The sequence below is a fragment of the Panthera tigris genome, chromosome F2, assembly GCF_018350195.1.
Source record: "Panthera tigris isolate Pti1 chromosome F2, P.tigris_Pti1_mat1.1, whole genome shotgun sequence".
NCBI classification, from domain to species: domain Eukaryota; kingdom Metazoa; phylum Chordata; class Mammalia; order Carnivora; family Felidae; genus Panthera; species Panthera tigris.
Window position 1 is genome coordinate 48,392,641 of NC_056676.1, and position 19,865 is coordinate 48,412,505.

Consider the following 19,865-nt stretch of genomic DNA (forward strand, 5'->3'; position numbering starts at 1 on the left):
ATTTTTAGCTTGCAAAACATTGTGGTTGTTGTGTGTTCGTCCCTTCTCACCATCCTTTTGGGTTTATGGTAAAGACGATCACATTATTGTTGTTTTTGTGGCGTTTCAAGAGGCAGTAAAGTTGAATGCGCATGTTCACTTGCTCATGAACCCACCCACTCTGGCTCCGCCTCCACTGACATCTCTCTCACCAAGGTCACCAGTGACTCCATGTTCCGAAACCCAACGCAATGTTCTTTATCCTTGACCCGCACAACTTCTCAGCAGCTTTTGTCAAAACTGATTGCTCTCTTGGCTGGTCCTCTTCTCTTGGCTTCTGGGATGCCACCTCCCACTTCTCTGATTTCCCCTTCTCCGTCCTCTTCTCAAGTTCATTTTCCTTTACCTGTCCTCTGAAGAGTGGTTTCTTCAGGGTGGATCCCAGGCCACCCCTTCCCCTCTCCCTCTGCACTCACTTCTCTCTCCTTGCGGAATCCCACACTTTTGTTTGCGGCTGCAGCACTGACCTTCCTTTGATGTTCTGTCTTCTCTTAACTCCCAGACATGCTTAATTAACTTCAAAGTGTCTAAAACAGAACTCCTGATTTTTTTCCTCTAAATTAATTTCTCAGCAAGTCTTCCTTACCCACCCTGCGAAGCAAGCAGAAATCAGAGTCATTCTTGTTTTCTCCCTCTTCCTTACCCTTGACATCCAAAACATCAGCCAGCCTTCCTGACTCTGCCTCCGTAATGTGCCTCCAGTCTATCCGTTTTCCTCATCCTCCCTGCCACCTTCCTTTGTCTGTATGCTGCTGTCATCTATCTCTTGCCTTGATTATTGCAACAGGCTCCAAACTGGTCTCCCTACTTTTTCTCTTGGTTCCCTAAAATCAGTTGTCTACACAAGTGATCTTTAAAAAAAAAAAACAACCAAAAAGCAGATTAGTGTCTCTTCTGAGAAAAATACTTTGTGTTGCTCTTATAACAAAGTCCCACTTGTTGCCATGTCTCCAGCAGATGTCTGGCTTTTCTACTGGGCGCCCTTGTTATCTCCCTGGGGGTTTCCACGTCTCTTCTGGGTGCTGCAGTCTCCTGATAGACATGCCAGAGCACATATCTCTCCTGTTTTTCTATATGTTTCATTGCTGAGGGGAGTGCCAAAGGGGTGACATCTATGCCCTAATATCCGACAGCTTTAAAGATTTTTTAATCTTATTTATGGAGGTATAACTGACACGTAATATCACATTAGCTTCAGACGGACAGCACAGTGATTCTGTAATTGTACTCATCGTGAAATGCTCACCACAATAAGTCCGCTTCACATCCATCTACTCTCTTCGCAATGTCCAAATATGCAATACAGTGTCGTTACCTGTAGTCACCATGCTGTCCCTGACACCCCCAGGACTTATTTATATTCTAACTGCAAGTTATACCTTTTGACCATCTTCACTCATTTCGCCTACTCTCCACCCCAGCCTCTGGCAAGCACCACAAACAGCTCTGAGTGGGAGTATTTTCTAGTTTTGCTTACAGCCTCCTCCTTTCTACAGGCTTTGGGTCCAACAGGTTCATAGAGGGGGAGGGTTTGGAGGACCAGGGGCATCAGCAGGGCAGGCGGTGAACTGAATAACCGCCATGAGGCTGCACTGAGAACCTTCTCTCTTTCTGACCACTCAGACCTTGCTTTTTGAGCAAGCTTGATTTTCCCAAATCTTCCCAGGAGGTTTCTCAGTCTCCGAGGCAAGTAGAGCTCCCCGGAGCTTTGACCAGAGAGGTTTAGATATTTAGCTTTAACTCGTTCCTCACCACGACCACTGACTTTTCTTTCGTTCTCTAATCACCCCCCCACACCTTGTCCCCCTAAAATGTCCCCATACATTTTTGAGGACCCAAAAGAGATTCACTGTTCTTTCTGTATGGGGCTTATCCAGTAAGGTGGGGTTTGTCCTCTTTTCTTCCCCCCACAGTCCTAATGCTATTCTTATTTGAGATGCTTTGATAAGAATGAAACTGCCTGCTCTCTGGCCTGTGGTGGCAGCAATTCCCTGAGATTCCTCAGTGCGTTGCTTGCTGTTAGCTGAGAACTTGAAAGGCGCATCAGTTAATTCAACCTAATGAAAGAATCTGTCAGGAGGTAAAATCAACAATGCGGATAATCAAAACATTCCACCGGCCCACACATAATTTTTACTAGCTCGTTTCCTCCCAGCGCTGCCAGGGTAACACCCTATGCAATGTAGATAATAAACATAAAAATCAAATCATTGTTCTATATTCATGGCTTGTTCCTGGATTTGGTCACATGACTGTTTATGAGGGAGTTCTAAAGTGTGGATGGAGTAATTTTTCACCCTATTTCCAGTAACTGTTCTATTTTTCTCAATTCCGAATAGGATTACTGACAGCATACACACGGCGTGGACCTGGAACATTTCTCCAGGCCCTTAATCTTCCCTCTTCCCCTTGTGAATAGTAGGAACACAGTGTAGCTTTTCCACAATGGGGTTGCCCTCGGAGAAGACCCCTCCCTAGATGCTTGCCCGGCCCCATGTGAACAGCTCTCAAACGGAAGACGGGCAACGTGACCAATGCGTGCACTTTGGTGTCACGTGAACCTGCATTGAAATCTTGGCTTTGGTGTCACGGTCGACGTCGGACGAGTCGCTTAACCTCTGTAAGTCTTAGTGTCTCATTATGAAAATGGGGCTTTTAATAGCACCTACCTCCTCACGCTGCTGAGGACTAAATGAGCTAATCCATATGTAAAGTGCTTATTATGCAGAGGCTGGGGCATAAAAGAGCTCCATAAAGTTAGCTACAATTAGTCATAGGAGCTGGGTGGAGGACCGCTGCCTCCCCCGCACCCCCTCCCCCCCCTCCCCCGCTCCCGGCCCCCGAGTGGACCTGTTCCAGTCTGGGAGGCCTGTCTGTGTGCACCGAAGGTCCATCTGATCCCCTGTTTATCAGAAAGGGCGTCTTGCAGGGATGGCCACCCTCCAGAGTCCCCAGTGGTTTCCATGGTCGCCTCTGGGTACAAAACTCAGCTGCACCTTTGCAGAAAGCTCGTCCTGCCTGTGAGCTCAGTCTCTCTGGCCAGAGGTGGAGACCCAAAGGGAGAGGGGCCTCCACACTTTTGGAGCCCCATTAGGGTTAACCTAGCTTGTTCTCACTCTGCCTTGCTCTGAGGATTCCAGGGCTTTAAGGATATGGTAGGAGAACATGTAAAGTCAGCCCAGCAATGTCAAAAGCAGGATAGAAAGATGGGGCGCCTAGGTGGCTCAGTCAGATGAGTGTCCAACTTCGGCTCAGGTCATGATCTCACAGTTTGTGAGTTCGAGCCCCGTGTTGGGCTCTGTGCGGACAGCTTGGAGCCTGGAGCCTGCTTCTGATTCTGTGTCTCTTTCTTTCTCTGCTTCTCCCTTGCTTGTGCTCTCTCCCTCTGTCTCTCAAAAATAAATAAACGTTAAAAAAAAAATTAAAAAAAAAAAAGCAGGATAGAAAGAAGTCCCGGCTGTCCCAGTCAGTCAAGGAATAACAATAACAAGAATAAATCATTTCTATTTTTTTATTTTGTAAATGTTTATTTTTATTTTTGAGAGAGCGTGAGTGGGAGAGGATCGGTTTCGGGGGGTGTGGTGGGGGACAGAGGATCTGAAGTGGACTCTGTGTTGACAGAGGCCGGGACTCGAACTCATGAACCCTGAGATCATGACCTGAGCCGCAGTTGGACGCTCAATCCACTGAGCCACCCAGGTGCCCCAAGAATAAACATTTTTAAAGCTTGAAACAATAGCTAGCCTCTGTTGAACACTAGCCTCTATTGTTAAGACTTGTGTTCAGAACCTTCCATGCACTGTCCCCTCTTCTTGACAACCCTGTGAAGCAGGTACTGTGTTTACTTCCAATAGTGCCTCTGGCCTCACAATGAGTAAGCATCGGAGTCTGAATTTGAACACAGGTTTTTTTGGAGGGGGCGGGGAATGCGACGAACATTCTAAATCCTTGATTTCATGACCCTCGAATTCAGGCAGAGTCAGATCACCCCCCTCGAATGGGTGGTGTATTGGGAGCTTCATGCATACGGACAACTTCTGTCTTCAAAATGCCTCACGGGCGGCCTCAGCTCCTTTTCCACCAGCTTCTGAGCTGCCGGCTCTCTCAGGAGGCAACATTTTCGCCCAGTTCTTACCAATGAAAGGCCTGTGTCTGCCCTGCTCTTTTTTTCCCTTTCCTCTCTTTACTGTAATCAGGAAGTCACGTTTTTCAGTTAGGATAAGGCAATTACTTTTCTGCTGACTGAAGACTAAGCAGAAGGTAAACCAAACCTCCTTTTCACGTTAATTTTACGGGGACAGGATTGGGAGATGGCCTGACTACCCTGCGTCTCACCCCTCTCTTATATCTACACCTCATCTGATGAAGGCATCAGTCACAACAGCGACAACCAAAGTGGGACTCATTTTTATTGACTCTGACTGGGGTGCCTGGGTGGCTCAGTCGGTTGAGCGTCCGACTTCGGCTCAGGTCATGATCTCGCGGTCTGTGAGTTTGAGCCCTGCGTCGGGCTCTGTGCTGACAGCTCGGAGCCTGGAGCCTGCTTTGGATTCTGTGTCTCCCTCTCTCTCTTCCCCTCCTCTACTCACACCCTGTCTCTCTCTCCTTCAAAAATAAATAAACATTAAAAAAAAAATTTATTGACTCTAAGTAGGCAATGCACCTTTGGTAAAGGGAATTGAGTAAGATACCCCACGTTTCTTTAATGATTGGAGGTCTAGATTAACTGTTGCCATTAAGCAAACAGCAAACAAAAAATTGTCTGTACGTGCCTTCTTTTCTTTCAGAGAAAGAATCTCAATTATCTGGGCTACTCTGAGCTACGTGAACATTGCTGAGAACAGTCAAGAGCCCCAAGAAACAGTTTGCCCCCCTGCTCCAGTCCACAGTCAGGGGTGAGGAGAACATTCTGTTCTTGTCTGTGAGCTTTGCCCTAAAAACCCGAACCCTGCACTCCTGGACTCCTGGCCTTGTGAACTAGCCATCCTCTGCCAGCAGCATCGGGCAGAATCTATTCCATCTAGTTGAGTCCTCTTTTCGTCCAATTATATTCTGACAGGTGCCTGCTGATTCTCAAACTGCTTTTCAGATTCACATGCTGTGAAAATCTTCCTGGGTTCAAGGTGAAGTTTCGATCAGGGAGACCTGATGCTCGGATTTGGGACCATTGGTCTTAGTAAACACTGTAGATGGCACCATGCAAAGCCATAGAAAATGCTCGTTCTCCAAACTCTGCCCTTCCTTTGCTGTAGAGAGAAGTAAGACTCCATGTGTAGGGACTAAGATCTAGGCTCCAATCTTCCTCTTCCTGACATTTAGACCAACCTTTGGCAAATTTCTCAACCTTTCTTTGTTTCAGGTGAAGAGGAATTACAGAAACATTATTAATTCATCCAGTGTGACGTTAAAGGACATGGAGGGCTCTAAACGGCCTTAAGAACACGCAGTGCTGGGGCGCCTGGGTGGCTCAGTAGATTAGGCGTCTGACTTCGGCTCAGGTCAGGATCTTACAGTTGGTGGGTCTGAGCCCCGCATCAGGCTCTGTGCTGACAGCTCAGAGCCTGGAGCCTGCTTCGGATTCTGTGTCTCCCTCACTCTGCCCCTCCCCCTCTCATGCTCTGTTTCTGTTTTTGTCTCTGCCTCTCTCTCTCTCTCTCTCTCAAAGGAAAAAGGAAAAGAATATGTAGTGCTATGTGGATGTTTTACCAAAACCTTCTCTGGGTTTTTGGAATTCTCTTTGGAATTAGTCCTGTGGGAATATGCCTCTGTGGATCTCTTCTCACCTCTAATTCAGTCCCCTTTTCTTCAAGCTGTTACAGTCTACAATCTGAAGTTCTGCCATTTTAAAAAATCACACAGCAGCCACCTCATCATCACCAGACTTTCCTCTCCAGGCCATTTTCTGGAGAATGTGGCTCATATTCCCTGGTGAGAGAACAAATCGGTTATTCATTACATCTTATCAATGAGCTAGGGCTACACAGAAAGGAAGTCTAATGAAATCAGAAACTTGGAAATACCAGCAACTGCTTTGTCCCGGGTTTTCATCTGGGGTGTAACAAAGTCCCACAGGACATTCCTCCAGGCTCTGAGATGAATGCTGAAGGCATTGAAAGCATTTGCTGAATCTCTTCAGAATTAACTCCGAGGAGCTGACCTGTCTTCTCCTGAGAATTATTTGGTTTAAATATTAATGGGGGAGAATTTACAACGTTTAGTTTCACACTTCTATATAAATGTTTTGTGGTGACATATGCAATTAATTATTTTCTTTTTTCCACATGCGCAAAATTTTCTCTTTCACTCTCTCTAACCTCTTAATCCAAGTCAAAAACTCATTTATCTTCTTGCTGTTTTAATATTTCAGTTTCTCTTTCTTGTTTTCACTCTGGTTGTCATGTTTACCTGGCGTCTGTGTATCACCTCAACGCCAGGACCACAGATCTCCCCCGGGATGCATTCTTCAAAGGTGAGAGGTGAGTGAATGGGCCCATGTTCAATGACACCTGCTGACTTCCCCCCCCCCCCCAATCTGTGAAGAATGGAATTAGATTTTGTGCTTTGGGGTGCTAACTTTGAGCTCTTTTCCTTTATAACAAAATTACAATTTGTAGGTCAATGAGGATGTGTCAGCTAGTCAAGATTGGGGAACCGGAGGGTTGCTCAGTGGAAACAACTTTAGAATCTTCCAGATGGAGGGCATGGGGGAGCCTACAGCTCTGGTTTGCTCGCTGAATCTGGACTCAGGGGATCCTTGCTGAAGTTTGGCATTCAGGACTAAAGAGATTTACCTGGAATCTGCATCCTGTTGGCCAGAATTATTGCTCCTTTCGTTCCTCATTTGTATGACTTTTTCACTTGGCAAATTCAAAACGTATAAAGCAGTGAATCTGTCCGTATTCTTCTTTCAGATGACTGATCCTGAAGGCTTAGGGTCCTGCACAGCTTCTGTTCTGTCCTAGACTGTGACTGTCTCACTCAAGGTCTCCTTTCTTCAGCTCACTACACTTGGGCAGAGCCCTGTGATGCTTGGCCAGATAAATAAGATCTGTAGGTAGAAGGGCTTTGGTCCCTAAAGCCCTCTGCTCCAGTTACCATAGAAACAAGCCAAGGGTGATACCCACCACAAGGGCTCTTAAAGCCACACATACTTTATTCTGAGAATCCCATCGCATTACAAATACCACTCAGCAGTAGTTTTTATTTTTTATTATTTTTTTTTTCAGCAATAGTTTTTAAAGGCATGATCTACTTCATTGCTCTGGATGGCTTTGACTAAGGCTTTCAATTCCCTGTTGCAACCCTCCCTCCTTTAAAATAATTATTTTTTGTTGTTGCTTTTAAACTTGATGGGAAAAAAATGACCAATTCATGCCAGTTGAGTTATAGATCCTGAACAGATGGTTTAAGATAATTTATTACATGTTACATATTTACATTTAATTTATTAGATTTATTCCTAAAGTTTGGGGAGAAAATTTAGTACCAACTAAAGAGTTATAATTAAAAGAGCACAGAGACAGGGTGCCTGGGTGGCTCGGTTGGTTAAGCATCCGACTCTTGATCTCAGTTCAGATCTTGATCTTAGGGCCTTGATCTCAGGGTCGTGAGTTCAAGCCCTATGTTAAAAGAGCACAGAGACAGCAGTCAGAGACCCCAAGCACTGATGGAAACTTTAGCTCTCTCAGAGATAACACTTTACTTTGTGACTTTGGGTGATACCACAAACCTCTCTGGCCACGATTTCCAGTTGGTAAAAGCAAAGGACTGGATCAGCTGATCCCTAACTTTTTCTAGGTTCAAGAATTCTTTGAATTTGTGGTGTTGTATAGTAGCAGAAGAGATTCCATGAAAAAAATAGAATGTTGCTCTGTCGACAATTATGTCAGAGAGTAATAAGCACTTTGTAGGAAGGTTGCTACTAACATCATAAAGGAAGGAAAAGGGAAGGAGGGAAAAGAAAAAAATACCACTTAACCAAACTTCTGCTGTGTGCTAAGAAATTCAGAGACATTATCTCATGTGAAAACACATCATTTCAGAGATTTCCTCCTTAAGGGACAGAGATGCCATTTCTGCTTCTGGCCCCAAATGTGCAGGATAGGATAGCTAACACTGAGTGAATGCTTTCCGTGTGCCAGGCACTTTTCCAGGCACTTCGTGCATACTTACACAATTTATTATCCCCATTCACAGATGAGGAAATCGAGGCACAGAGAGGTTAAGTAACTTGCCCAAGGTCATGGTTGGTAAATGGCAGAGCCAAGCTCCAAAGTCAGAGAGTTGGGCTCTAAATCTGTGCTCGTAACCATATCCCCATATTGTCTCTTTTCATTCATTCATTGAAGAAATATTTGATGAACACTGAATATTGGAAGGTAATGCCCTAGACTTCGTCTTATCTACTGGATGCTACATATTATAGACAATGGAGTCTACATTCTATACGTTATGTAGGATATGATGAATAACATGCCTATATTCTATATACTTTATAAGATGCATTAAGCTGTATACACTACTGTCTATATACAATGGGTAATAGACATGATTTATTATATGTACCAGCAGTGTTTTGCCATAATAGGTATTTAATAAATATATGTTGAATTAATGAATACAATACTCATTCAACATCATGTTCTATTCTGGCAGAGCTGGGTCACTGAGGGTTTATTCTTCCAGTTCTTCCCCTATCCTAGCCCTCTCCTTTAAGGGCAGTTTCCGTCTTTTACCAGGTGTTCTGGCTTTTTGGGGACAGGTAAATTCATTGGCCCACCCAAGTCTGAGCTCTAGTGTGCAACAAGGAGTCGAGAGTACAGTAGGAAATGAAGGAAGGGCTGACAGCTGGGCGATGGACAAAGGAATGGCAGGGCTGCAGGTGGGCTTGGAGGGAAGCCAGGCATGCCTCCCAGCCCCATCCAGAGAGGGTTTGCCTCATGCTCTGAGGTTCCTGGCCCTCTTTTGCTTTCTTGAAAACAAAGTTCAAAGTCGCAGAACTGGGAAGGTGTTAGTGATAAGCCTAGCCCAACTCTCTCAGAAATCATAGGCCCCACTCGCTACTCCCCAAACAAGGTAACAACCAGGCAAGGCCTCTGACTGTTCCTTAGCCACTAATTTTTAGTTGCAGTACTTTCTCCCCATTTTGGGGGTGGGGGGAGCGGGTTGTCCTCAGCTCTGCTGCTTTTGAAACAAGCGGACAGACCGCTTGGGATCCCTTCCAAGTGCTTCAGTTCTCCCCAGGATGGATGGATGGATGGATGGATGGATGGATGGAAGGAAGGAAGGAAGGAAGGAAGGGAGGGAGGGAGGAAAAGAGGGAAAGAAAGGAGGGAGGGTGGGAGGGAAAGCAGGGTGAACGGATAAATGCATGAATAGATGAATGGATGAACAGAGGAGTGTGTGCATAGATGGATGCGCAGGACCCTGAGAGCTATAACGCCAGCCGGCCGGGCCGAAGCCCTCCTGAGACCCCCGCCCTCCTCCATTACTCTGGCCGCGGCTCCTGAGACCCCGGCCAGCCCCGGCCCTCCGAGGGAGGGAGTGGAGGACGAGGGCGAGGGGAGGGGAGCGGGGGAGGGGAGGGCCTTGGAGACCGAGAGGAGGGGCGCACCGGGAGAGGGCGCGGCGCGGGGGGCGACGGGCGCCGCGGGGGCCGGGCGCCTGGCTGCGGCGCGGGCGGGCGCGGGCGAGCCCGGGGACGCGATGTCGCCGCCGCCGCCGCCGCCGCCTCCTCGCCGGCCCGGGCTGCGCCGCCGGGGCTGAGCCACCGCCGGAGCCGCGAGCCGAGAGGCCGCCGGGCGCGCCCGCAGCGCGGGAGGATGGGCTGTGGCGGGAGCCGGGCCGATGCCATCGAGCCCCGCTACTACGAGAGCTGGACCCGGGAGACCGAGTCCACCTGGCTCACCTACACCGACTCGGACGCGCCGCCCAGCGCCGCCGCCACCGACAGCGGCCCCGAGGCGGGCGGCCTGCACGCGGGTGAGCGAGCCGGAGCGCGCCGGCCCCAGGCGCCGGGAGGCCGGGGCCGACAGGGAAGCGGGAGGGATGCGGGGCGCCGGGGGAGGGGGGGACGGGCGGGCAGCCAGCCAGAGATTTCTGTGCGGCAGGTGGGGGGCTGGGAGGTGGTGGTGAGGAGGACAGACCGACAGGAGGACCTGCGTGCTGACAGACCCACGGACCCAGGCCCAGGGAGCGGGGGGAGGGGGGCAGCGCGAGCCCCTTGGAGAGGCTGAGCCCAGTCCCCGGGGCCACGGGGAACCCCGCGCTCTGCCTCCGCCCGCGCACACTCAGTGCGGGGACCGAAGCCTGGGGCTGGGAGGACACCCACCCGGCACGCACACCTGCGCGTCAGCCCACCCGCGCGCGGCGCGCCCCCCAGCCCCGCTCCCCGTGGACCCTCTCGGGCCGCGTCTGCCACCGCGGGCCGCCTGCCCCTCTCTGCCGTAATTTATAGACGAGGCGCCTGACCCAGATTGCCTGGGTGGAGTCTTCCTCGTCGCTTCCCCTTCGCTCCCGCAGGGCTTCGAAAACCAGAATCCCAGAACCCCCCCACCCCTCCGCTCGCCCCATCACTAGTTATGCACTTAAGCTGACTTCTCAAGCAGCTGTTCCAGAGCGAGGACTTCCCTCCCTACCCCTAGGTGCCTCGGTGCTTTATGTGGATTAGAACTATAAATTAAATACGCTTACCATTTCCCCTCCGGCAGAAATCTAATAGAAGGATCTGCAAAGAAGTTTCTGGTCCAGTCGCAGATCAGATTTTTTTTTTTTAAAGCAGACACTAATAATTGTAGAGTAGAGATGAACATTGACTCTTGCCAGAGACTGAACCTTTAGTCATCAATGTGTTGCTGTAAAAGGAAGAAAACCTCACTACTTATTAAATGAATGTTGTCAAAAGCCAGATCATTAGTGGCATAAAAATGTTTTAACTATTTACTGACTCCTTTAGGTTGTTGGCATTTTTGAATAATGAACTCTAAGATAGAAAATGAGGTTAATTTGAAGCATAATATCTATTGTAAGGAGGAAAAAATGTGAAATGCTCTTAAAAATTCAATAATACTAAACTCCTGCTTCCTACATAAGAGCTGCCACTTTAATCTTAAGAATCAGTCTTTCCATCTTTTAGGACCAGAACTGTCTCCTTTTTCCCATGAACTTCGTGATTCCCTTTTTTATTTTTATTTTACTTTTTAATGTTTATTTATTTTTGAGAGAGGTGGGGGGAAGGGCAGAGAGAGAGGGGAGAGGACAGAGGATCTGAAGCAGGATCCAAGAGCAGAGAGCCCGATGGGGGGTGGTTTGAACTCATGAACTATTAGATCATGACCTGAGCTGAAGTCAGACACTTAACCAACTGAGCCACCCAGTCACCCCAGGGATTCCCTTCTTTAAAAGGTAAGTACTGTGGGTACAAGACTTAAGGGCAGTATTTGTCTCTAATGTTTCTGACTCATTGTAGCAATCATAATGGTTACTTTGTGTTGCTGGTGCTTTCAGCAAGTTTCCAAATGATGTGTTGGCTAAATTCAGGGTCAGAATGAGGATAAGACATAAACTTTCAGAGGGACCTGGTAAATGTTGGATTTAATAGCATTTCCCAAGGAGGAGTGGTACTTCTCAGCAGAGTCAAAGGCCAGAGTTGCACTCCAAGGAAGAATGGTTTTCAAAGATCTAGTGTGAAAAAGAACAAAGTACAGTTTCAGGGAATGGTTGCCTTGGTGACTGGGAGTATGTGGTACATGTGTGTGCATGCATATGGGTATGAGATGGTTATTATGGGATGGCTAAATATTCATTTCCAGTGCTTATTCCTTTATTAGTCTGCCATCCTGACTCATATCCCATTGTGCTTCATGAGATCAGGTCCCTGCAACAGGTGGGACCTAGGACAAGCAAGTTTATTTATGGTGCCTTGCCGAATGTGGGATAGCCTTGCCTGATGGTGGTCCTGAAGACCTCCATCATTCCAGGACAGGACCCTAAAATTGGCGAGACTCTTAAATGGGAAGGATCACTTCGATTCACTAGAAATTTCCATCAGACTCAGGGGAAAGGGACGTTTCTGAAGATCAAGATGAAATCAAGGCTTCCTTTGCAGTGCATTGGCATTCCCTAGGGCCTTTAGAAAAGGGGCTTGTTTCCTGTGAATTTTTCTGACTGGAAACTGGGCATCTGTAGTCAGAGTGGGTCATCCAAGGAAGCTACAAATCTCCTAAGTTTCAGCCACCCTGGGAGATTAGCCAGGACCCTTTATTCTTTTCATCCTCCCTGCTCCCCCTGCCTCACCCACCCCCTGCCGGTGTTCCACCCATGAATTCAGTCCTAGCCTTCTGGAGGGCACCTTAATGCCCCACGGCAACTGTATTGTGATAGGAAGCCAGAGGGTACCATTTCCTGTTTCCATCAATCTTTGTCTGATGGGGGACAAAAGGAAAGACTGGATTTAAGACAGTCCAGATTGTAAAATCAGAAAAATGTCTTCATTACTAGCATTCCGGAGCTGAAAAGGGTCTCTGGAGGCTGGCTACCTATTCATGGTAGGATTCAATTAAATTGCCCCAGTTTGGACATTCTCTCAACCACGTCACCGCAATTATTTATCCCTTAGTCCTCAAGAGTCTTTTCTTTCTGTGCCCCTGGTCACTCTCCTTTAGCGTCAAGTTGAAGCCACCTTTCTTCTGGCCACCCCAACCTCAGGAGCCATGCGGGTGGGGAGTGGACTAATTCATCTTTATACCTCCGTGCTAGCACACTGTGGAGCACATGTGTGACCTCAGGTTGGGATATCACGCAGGTTTTCTGAATGAATAGGCACTTTGTCTAAAGGTACCCTGCATTCCTATCAGCTCTTTCTAGATTCCCTCCTCCTTCTCTCTTCTTTCGGCCCTTGCTACTGAAGTTTGCCCACTTGGATCCATTTAACCTAGATTCTTCAAAGTGTCTTTGTCATCCCACAGCTGCTCTTTAAAACAGCACCCTATTCCATGGAAACACCCAGCCCAGTTCAAAGATTCCATTTCTTTCATAGCACCCCTCCCCCCCCCCAACTCTACACCCACGTCTACTGAAAAGCCCCATTTAAGCATGTCTGCTTGTACATCTCACTTCAGTTTCTCTTAGTCTAATCCAGACTGAGGCCATATCACATGATAGTGCTCAATAAATATTTGTTGGATCGATTCTGCATTTTACTGCAGGAAGCGGCAGGTGCGGGGGCGGGGGGGGGGGGGGCGCGGTTTCTGCCAGTCCTAAGAAGGAAAGTTTCTTGCCTCCTCATTACTCAAAAAGTGGATCCAGAGCCTCTGGTTCCTATTTTTGGAGATCATCTCCAACAGCCAGCAAATTCAATTAGGTTTTTAGATTCTGCTATTAAGTAGCCTGGAATCGAAGACTTAGCCAAAACCACAGTATCTGATACCCATTGCTTCCCTGTGTCGCAGAAGCCTGTCTGTCTGTCACAGGAGGAAATTAAATTTATCTGACATGATTTAGTCTTCGTAAAATCAGTTTGCTGGATTGATTTTTACTTCTGTTGTCTGAGAGGGTCTCTCAGAAAGGGAGTCTCTGAGGTTGCCTTGCCCCAGCCTGCTCAGCCATTCCATACGTAACGTCCTAGATTTACCTCCATCTGATCATAAGTCCCTTAATTGCCCCTTTTTGTACTGTTAGGTATTTTCCTGGTTTCTCTAGGGAGTAAAACATTTCAAATGTCTCAAAAGCCCTTCTACTTTCCAGTTTTAAATTACTATAATACTATAATAATTTAAATTACTATAATAATTACTTTAGTAAATGCAAGTAATGGAGGATTACAAAATTAGAGACTCACAGCAAAACGGTTTACCTAAGTAAATTGATATACGTAAAATACAGTGAAGAGCACTTAATGCTACCATCAGCTAATGTATATTGATGACTCACCAAGGGCCAGGTGCTGTACTCAGCAGCACTTAATGTAAATCATCTCACTTAATCCTAACGGCCAAGAAGAGGTAGGAACTGTGACCCTGTTTCTTTTACTAGCAAAGGCATGTGGCATAGAGTGTGTGAATGACCTTTCCCGGTCCAGTACTGGGATCCAGCTCTGCTGAATCCACAGCCCGTGCTCCTAAATACCGCTTTCTTGATTAATGGGAGATTCACTGCAGACTCGTTGCTTTTCCAGTTGATGGGACTCAAAGTCTAGTGTGATCTCTGGATACTCTGGTCTCAGCACGGTTTTCTTCTGCAGCGTCCTTGAGGATGGGGTATGTCTTCCCTGGGCAAGGAGGCCTCCCCATACTTTTGTGGAGCAGTTCCCCTTGCAAGAAACTCTTCCTGCTGCCTTGTAAGTTCTACCTGGTGAGCTCCAGGCCCTTGTAACCAAGTCTTGTACAGGCAACTCGCAATATTTGAAGAAACCTGTTGCATCTCCTGTCGCCACTGATTCTGCGGCCCCCAAACACATGCATATCCGTCAGTCATTTCTCAGACTTGTGGGGACCTGACCACATACCTCCAAAGACGTTGTCTGGCTTGTCAAAGTCCCTCCTGATATAAGAGACCCGTTGTTAGCTCCAACCTTGTGGTGTTAGCTGAGCAGCGTGGGGCAACATGTGAACACTGAACCTCTCCTGATGCAGGTAAAATCAGGTTAGGATTTGTTTTCCTGCGGCTGGTGTTGCCTATTACCTTGATGACTCACATTAAACGTGTGATGAGTTAAAACCCTTAGGGCTTTCTTTCTAGTTAAATTTAAGTCCTGTGGCATCAGAGATGCCTGTGCTATATATCCAGCACCAACACCTGGAACAGAGACTGGAACATAGGTGGCACTCAGTAAATGCTTGCTGAATGAAGGGTTTATTTCTCCCATAAATCCTGCATTCATACTATTGATTTCAGGAACCCAAAGTTGGGATTTTTAAATTTATTCCTATTAAAGTATATCTCGTTAGTTTCAGTTTAATGTTTAAATGTGGTGACCTTGATTCATCTTGATAGTGCCATTAAGACAGTATTCTAGGGGCATGGGGTGGCTCAGTCAGTTGAGTGACTCTTGATTTCAGCTTAGGTCATGATCTTAGGGTTGGGGATCGAGGCCCACATGGGGCTCTGTTCTGACAGTGGAGTCTTCTTAAGATTCTGTTTCTTTCTCCCTCTGCCCACCCCCCCCCCCCGCTTGTGCACGCTCCCCCTCCCCCCCGCCCGCTTTTCTCTCTCTCTCTCTCTCAAATAAATTTTTTTAAATTTTTTAATGTTTTATTATTTATTTTTGAGAGTGAGAGAGACAGAACACAGTGGGAAAGGGACAGAGAGAGAGAGGGAGACACAGAATCCGAAGCAGGTTCCAGGGTCTGAGCTGTCATCACAGAGCCCCAATGCAGGGCACGAACCCAGGAACCACGAGATCATGACCTGAGCTGAAGTCGGATGCTTATCGACTGAGCCATCCAGACGCCCCACTTGTGGTTATATTTTTGAATAATTTATTGATAAATGTCTGCCCCCTTAAGCATGACGAGCTTTATTAGTTAGGTAAGGGGTCTTTTTGCTGACCCTGGATCCCTGTGCCTAACACCGTGCCTGGCTATAGTAGGGCCTCAAGTGATCTCTCTTTAATGACTAAATCTCCTAAAATGACTGTGTGTTCATTTCTTTCTTCCGGTAGTACCCACAGATGATGTTTTCATTCCTCAGAAGTTCCATCCGCTCATCCTTCTTGGGTTCTCATCTACCTGATGAGTTGTATAGTAGGAAAACACACCCACCCTTTTCTGCCCCCTTTGCCAAACACTAGCCTCTTTGTTACAAGGGTTGTTTTGCAACAATTGCTACGAAAACAGGTGGGAGCAAACGCAGGCTGTTCATAAAGTTTAGGAAGTCTCACGTGCCCTGTCTCTTGGATAGAGTTATATACATCCTGCCACAGTTTCTCCAGGGACCTTGTCCAGCCCCGTGATGGCACCAGCCACACTGCATTGCTGGAGCTTACTCATGCCTCTGTCGCTCCAGTCAGCCTGTGAGCTCTGCCAGGTTGGGCACTGCGTGATTGGTGGTTGCATGCCTGGCTCTAACAGTGAATAAAATGAATAGTTGGATGAATGATCCAGCTAAGCAAATGAAGTTTTGTTTTCCATCCTCTTTCCTGAGTCTGATCTTAGATGATTTTGTCTTAGAAGTCAGTTACTGAACTGTGTCTGTGTTAGATACTAGACAGTCGATTCTGACTCTAATCCGAGATGAATTTAAGGTTCCAGACGTGGGCCCCACTGGGAGGAAGATAGTCCCCTCTCAGCTGGCAAGGAGTCTTTTCCTGGCTTATCCTGTAACTCAGCAGTCGACTCCTCAGGCTTAGACCACTAGTGGTCCTGCCTTTGCCTTGGGATCTATGTACCTGCCACACCTTCCTGCTGATAAGGCCTTTCTGTCCTTTAGTGCTGTTGGATGTCTGAGCCTGTTCGTGGCTGACGGTACCTGGACTTGCATCCCAGGAGCCTTTCTATATCAGCTTCTACCACTCTCAGAAGACCACTGACTTCTACTGCAAAATCCTATCCCTGCAGGGACTCCTACCGAGATTCTCTGGCTAGTCCGAACACCTCCTTGGCTTCCGTCTGGAAGAGGCTAGATGGGTGTATCCCCAGCCTACATTATGATCTAGTCCCTTCCAGCTTAGCTGCCGCCAACATTCACCTCCTTACATGCTCTCCTCCCTCTTTGCCCCCCAACCACCTCCATCTCTCTGTTATGGGCTCAACTATCTGTCCCCCAAATTTCTATGCTGAAGTCTGAACCCCCGGTATATCAAATGTGACCTTATATGGAGATAAGGTCTTTACAGAGGTTAAAGTGAGGTCATTAGGGGAGCCTGGGTGGCTCAGTTGGTTAAGCATCCAACTTTGGCTCAGGTCATGATCTCACGGTTTGTGAGTTCGAGCCTCACGTTGGGCTCTGTGCTGGCAGCTCAGAGCCTGGAGCCCACTTTGGATTCTGTGTCTCCCTTTCTTTCTGCTCCTCCCCTGTTCACGCTCTGTCTCCCTCTCCTCCAAAAGTAAATAAACATTAAAAAAAAATTAAAAATGAGGTCGTTAATACGGGCCCTAATCCAATGTGATTGATGTCCTTATACAAAGGGAAATTTGGACACACTGACACACAGGGAGAATACCATGTGAAGATAAAAGCAGAGGTTAGGGTGATGCTTCTATAAACCAAGGAACACCCAAAATTGCCAGCAAGCCACCAGGAGCTAGGAGAGAGGCGCAGAACAGATTCTCCCTCCCAGAAGGAGAAGGAAGCTTCCTGATCTCAGATTTCTAGTCTCAGACTTGTGAGACAATAAATTCCTGCTGCTTAAGCCACCAGTTTGTGGTACTTTCTTATAGCCGCCCTAGAAAACTAACATAAATGTATTGATGAGCTCTACCATTGTGAACACTTGGAAATAAGGAGAGAGAGGGTTTCTGTTGTCACTACCTCACTCTCCCTTCCGCGATTGGTTGATTGGGTCAATTACCTGGTCATTTAAATTCAAATAATTCCTGAGCATCTAACACACGTGAGAATTTTTCTTTGGGACGTTAGTTTACATAACTCTCTAAAATAACCTCCTAAACCATTGTCATCCCCATTTACCAGATGAGGAACCTGGGGGTTCAGTGAGGTTGAGCAAGGTCACCCACCGGGAAGTAGGAAAGCCCACATCGGAATTCAGGGGTCCTATTTTTAAATCCAGGGCCGTGTCTGTTATGCCATAGCTGCTCAGCATGGATTTAGTGTCCTCCTCCACCCCCTCTGCCTTGAGCTGTTTTGAAAAACTTCTTGGAGTGCCAGCCTCCTGCCAGCATTTACAAGGCTGAGGACACAAGTCCTTGAGGAGGGCTCCATTGCCCCCTCCCTGGGCTGAGCTCCCTGAGCAGGGCTGCAGAGAGGGCTCGGAAAAGCCTCAGTCATCTGATGGGCTCCTTAAAGATGAATGGTCTTTGGGCAGAATAATATACATGTTTTCAGCTTTCAAATGCAATGGATATTCCTTAAGAAACTTCAGGAAGTACAGAGAAGCACACAAGGGAATAGCGCCTCCGTCAGCATCTGGGTTTCACCCTCAGGTCCTGTATCTGGGTTATGCAGGGCATCTTTGATCTTCTGTGCGGACTATGTTTAAAGTTTGGGGGTATAGGAACAATTCCTCAAATTTCTTGAGAGCTCAGAGGCCAAGAAAAAAAAATTGTTTTGTTTTTCTTTGTGTTCAGGAAAATATTTGGAGGTAGTGGCAGCCAAAGTCTAGTTTGAATGGAGGAAGAGGTGAGGGTGGGGAAGGCCATGGGTAAGTGAGGGGATTTTTCTCCCTTTTTCTCTTTTAATACTAAGCACATACAGTTGAATTCAGGTAAATTACATACGAGGCAAATGCATACTGTGACTCCACTGTTTGCCATTTTCCTACATCCCTCTGCCATCCCCACAATTGGCTCGGGCAGAGTTTTGTTTTTTTTTTAATGTTTTATGATTTGCTTTTGAGAGTGAGAGAGACAGAGCACATGTGGGGGAGGAGCAGAGAGAGAGGGAGACACAGAATTGGAAGCAGGCTCCAGGCTCTGAGCTATCAACACAGAGCTCGATGTGGAGCTTGAACTCATGAACCGTGAGATCATGAGTCAGATGCTTAACCAACTGAACCACCCATGCGCCCCCCCTTAGATTTTTTTTTTAATTTAGCTCCATCTTGTTTACAAATACTACCAATTTCTCCAAGATTCTGGGATTAGGTTGTCTGTTAGTCTTAATTTCGGGTGATTGTGAGTCTTGGTCTTTTTCTGTCTTCATAGGCATTTCAGTGGGCAGTTGGGCAAGATGGAGTGGGTAGCTCGTAGCCAGATGCCCTTCAGCCCCAAAGTCCAACCCAGAGCCTGTTGGCCTTCTCCTCTATGCCACTGCTCCAGCCTGTGATCCATTCTCACCCACGGGACTACCCAGCCTGATCTGCTGTCCATTGACCATTGCACATGCTTCCTCCTCTTCAGTGAGCCCACTTCTGACACCCGTCATGACCTCCAGTCCCTGGACCTTTCTGGGCTCTCTTCTCTATCATCATCTTCCTTCTTATTTTGCTTGAAGGTTATAGTTCACTGGTTAAGGAACTCGACTTTGACAGCAGATATTTACCAGCTTTGTGACCTTGAGCAAGTTTCTTAGCTTGTCCAGATTGCAGTTTCCACGTTAGGGTAGGAATCATTGTTGAATGAATGTGTTCACAAACGTGAAGTGTGAGGTCTTTCAGTGCTGCCATTCTCGTACCCAGGTTCTCCCACCTCTTCAGTATTGCCCTGGGCTCGCCATGCCAGTTTCAAACCTGGGGTTTGCTCTTCCCCTGTGCTCCTTACATGCCTGTTTCTGAGCTGCCTGGCATTGCTGGAGCAAGTCATAGGTACTGGTGATCACACCCAAGGGCCATTCATTCTCTAGAGCCTCAGTGTTCTTACCACTTCTTGGCAATTCTGTTAATTCCTTATTAACATGCTGTGACAGTCCCCGTGTGATAGCTCCTGACACAATCCTATTCTTTCCCTCTGAACAGTAAAAGAAAAAAAAAAAAAAATCAAAGACTTGCTGCGAATTCTCCCGTCTTTCCCTCGAATCACCTGCTGTATGTCCTTCCGGGCACCTCAGTATTTTAAAACCATCTTTAGCCCCCTGCCCTCATCTCTGCCTGTTTGGATTCTAAAGTGCACTGAAGAGGTTGTTCCTTGTCACTGTAGGTGAGGACATCACAGGCCATCCTGTTCTGCAGGGTGAAGGTCTACTGTGTGGTCCATCGGCCGTCCCTGAGTCCAGGC

The 19,865-nt window shown here is 47.3% G+C and overlaps 2 protein-coding genes across 12 annotated transcripts in view; both read left to right on the forward strand.

Moving 5' to 3' along the window:
* The window catches only part of ATP6V1C1 (ATPase H+ transporting V1 subunit C1), a 151,411-nt gene extending 142,758 nt beyond the window's left edge, over positions 1–8,653 (forward strand). For 5 of the 11 annotated variants that reach the window (XR_006212880.1, XR_006212881.1, XR_006212882.1 and 2 more), the window contains 6 exons: positions 2,459–2,659; positions 4,827–4,934; positions 5,399–5,537; positions 5,850–5,967; positions 6,407–6,515; positions 6,654–8,653. The gene's annotated coding sequence lies outside the window, so the exon portion shown is untranslated. The remainder of the gene's footprint in view (positions 1–2,458; positions 2,660–4,826; positions 4,935–5,398; positions 5,538–5,849; positions 5,968–6,406; positions 6,516–6,653) is intronic. The other 6 variants (XR_006212886.1, XR_006212885.1, XR_006212887.1 and 3 more) reach the window with 6 other exon arrangements.
* Positions 8,654–9,860: 1,207 nt separating this feature from the next.
* The window catches only part of BAALC (BAALC binder of MAP3K1 and KLF4), an 80,405-nt gene continuing 70,400 nt past the window's right edge, over positions 9,861–19,865 (forward strand). Inside the window, exon 1 of the mRNA XM_042972993.1 lies at positions 9,861–10,020. Within this exon, the coding sequence (XP_042828927.1) occupies positions 9,861–10,020 (160 nt within the window). The remainder of the gene's footprint in view (positions 10,021–19,865) is intronic.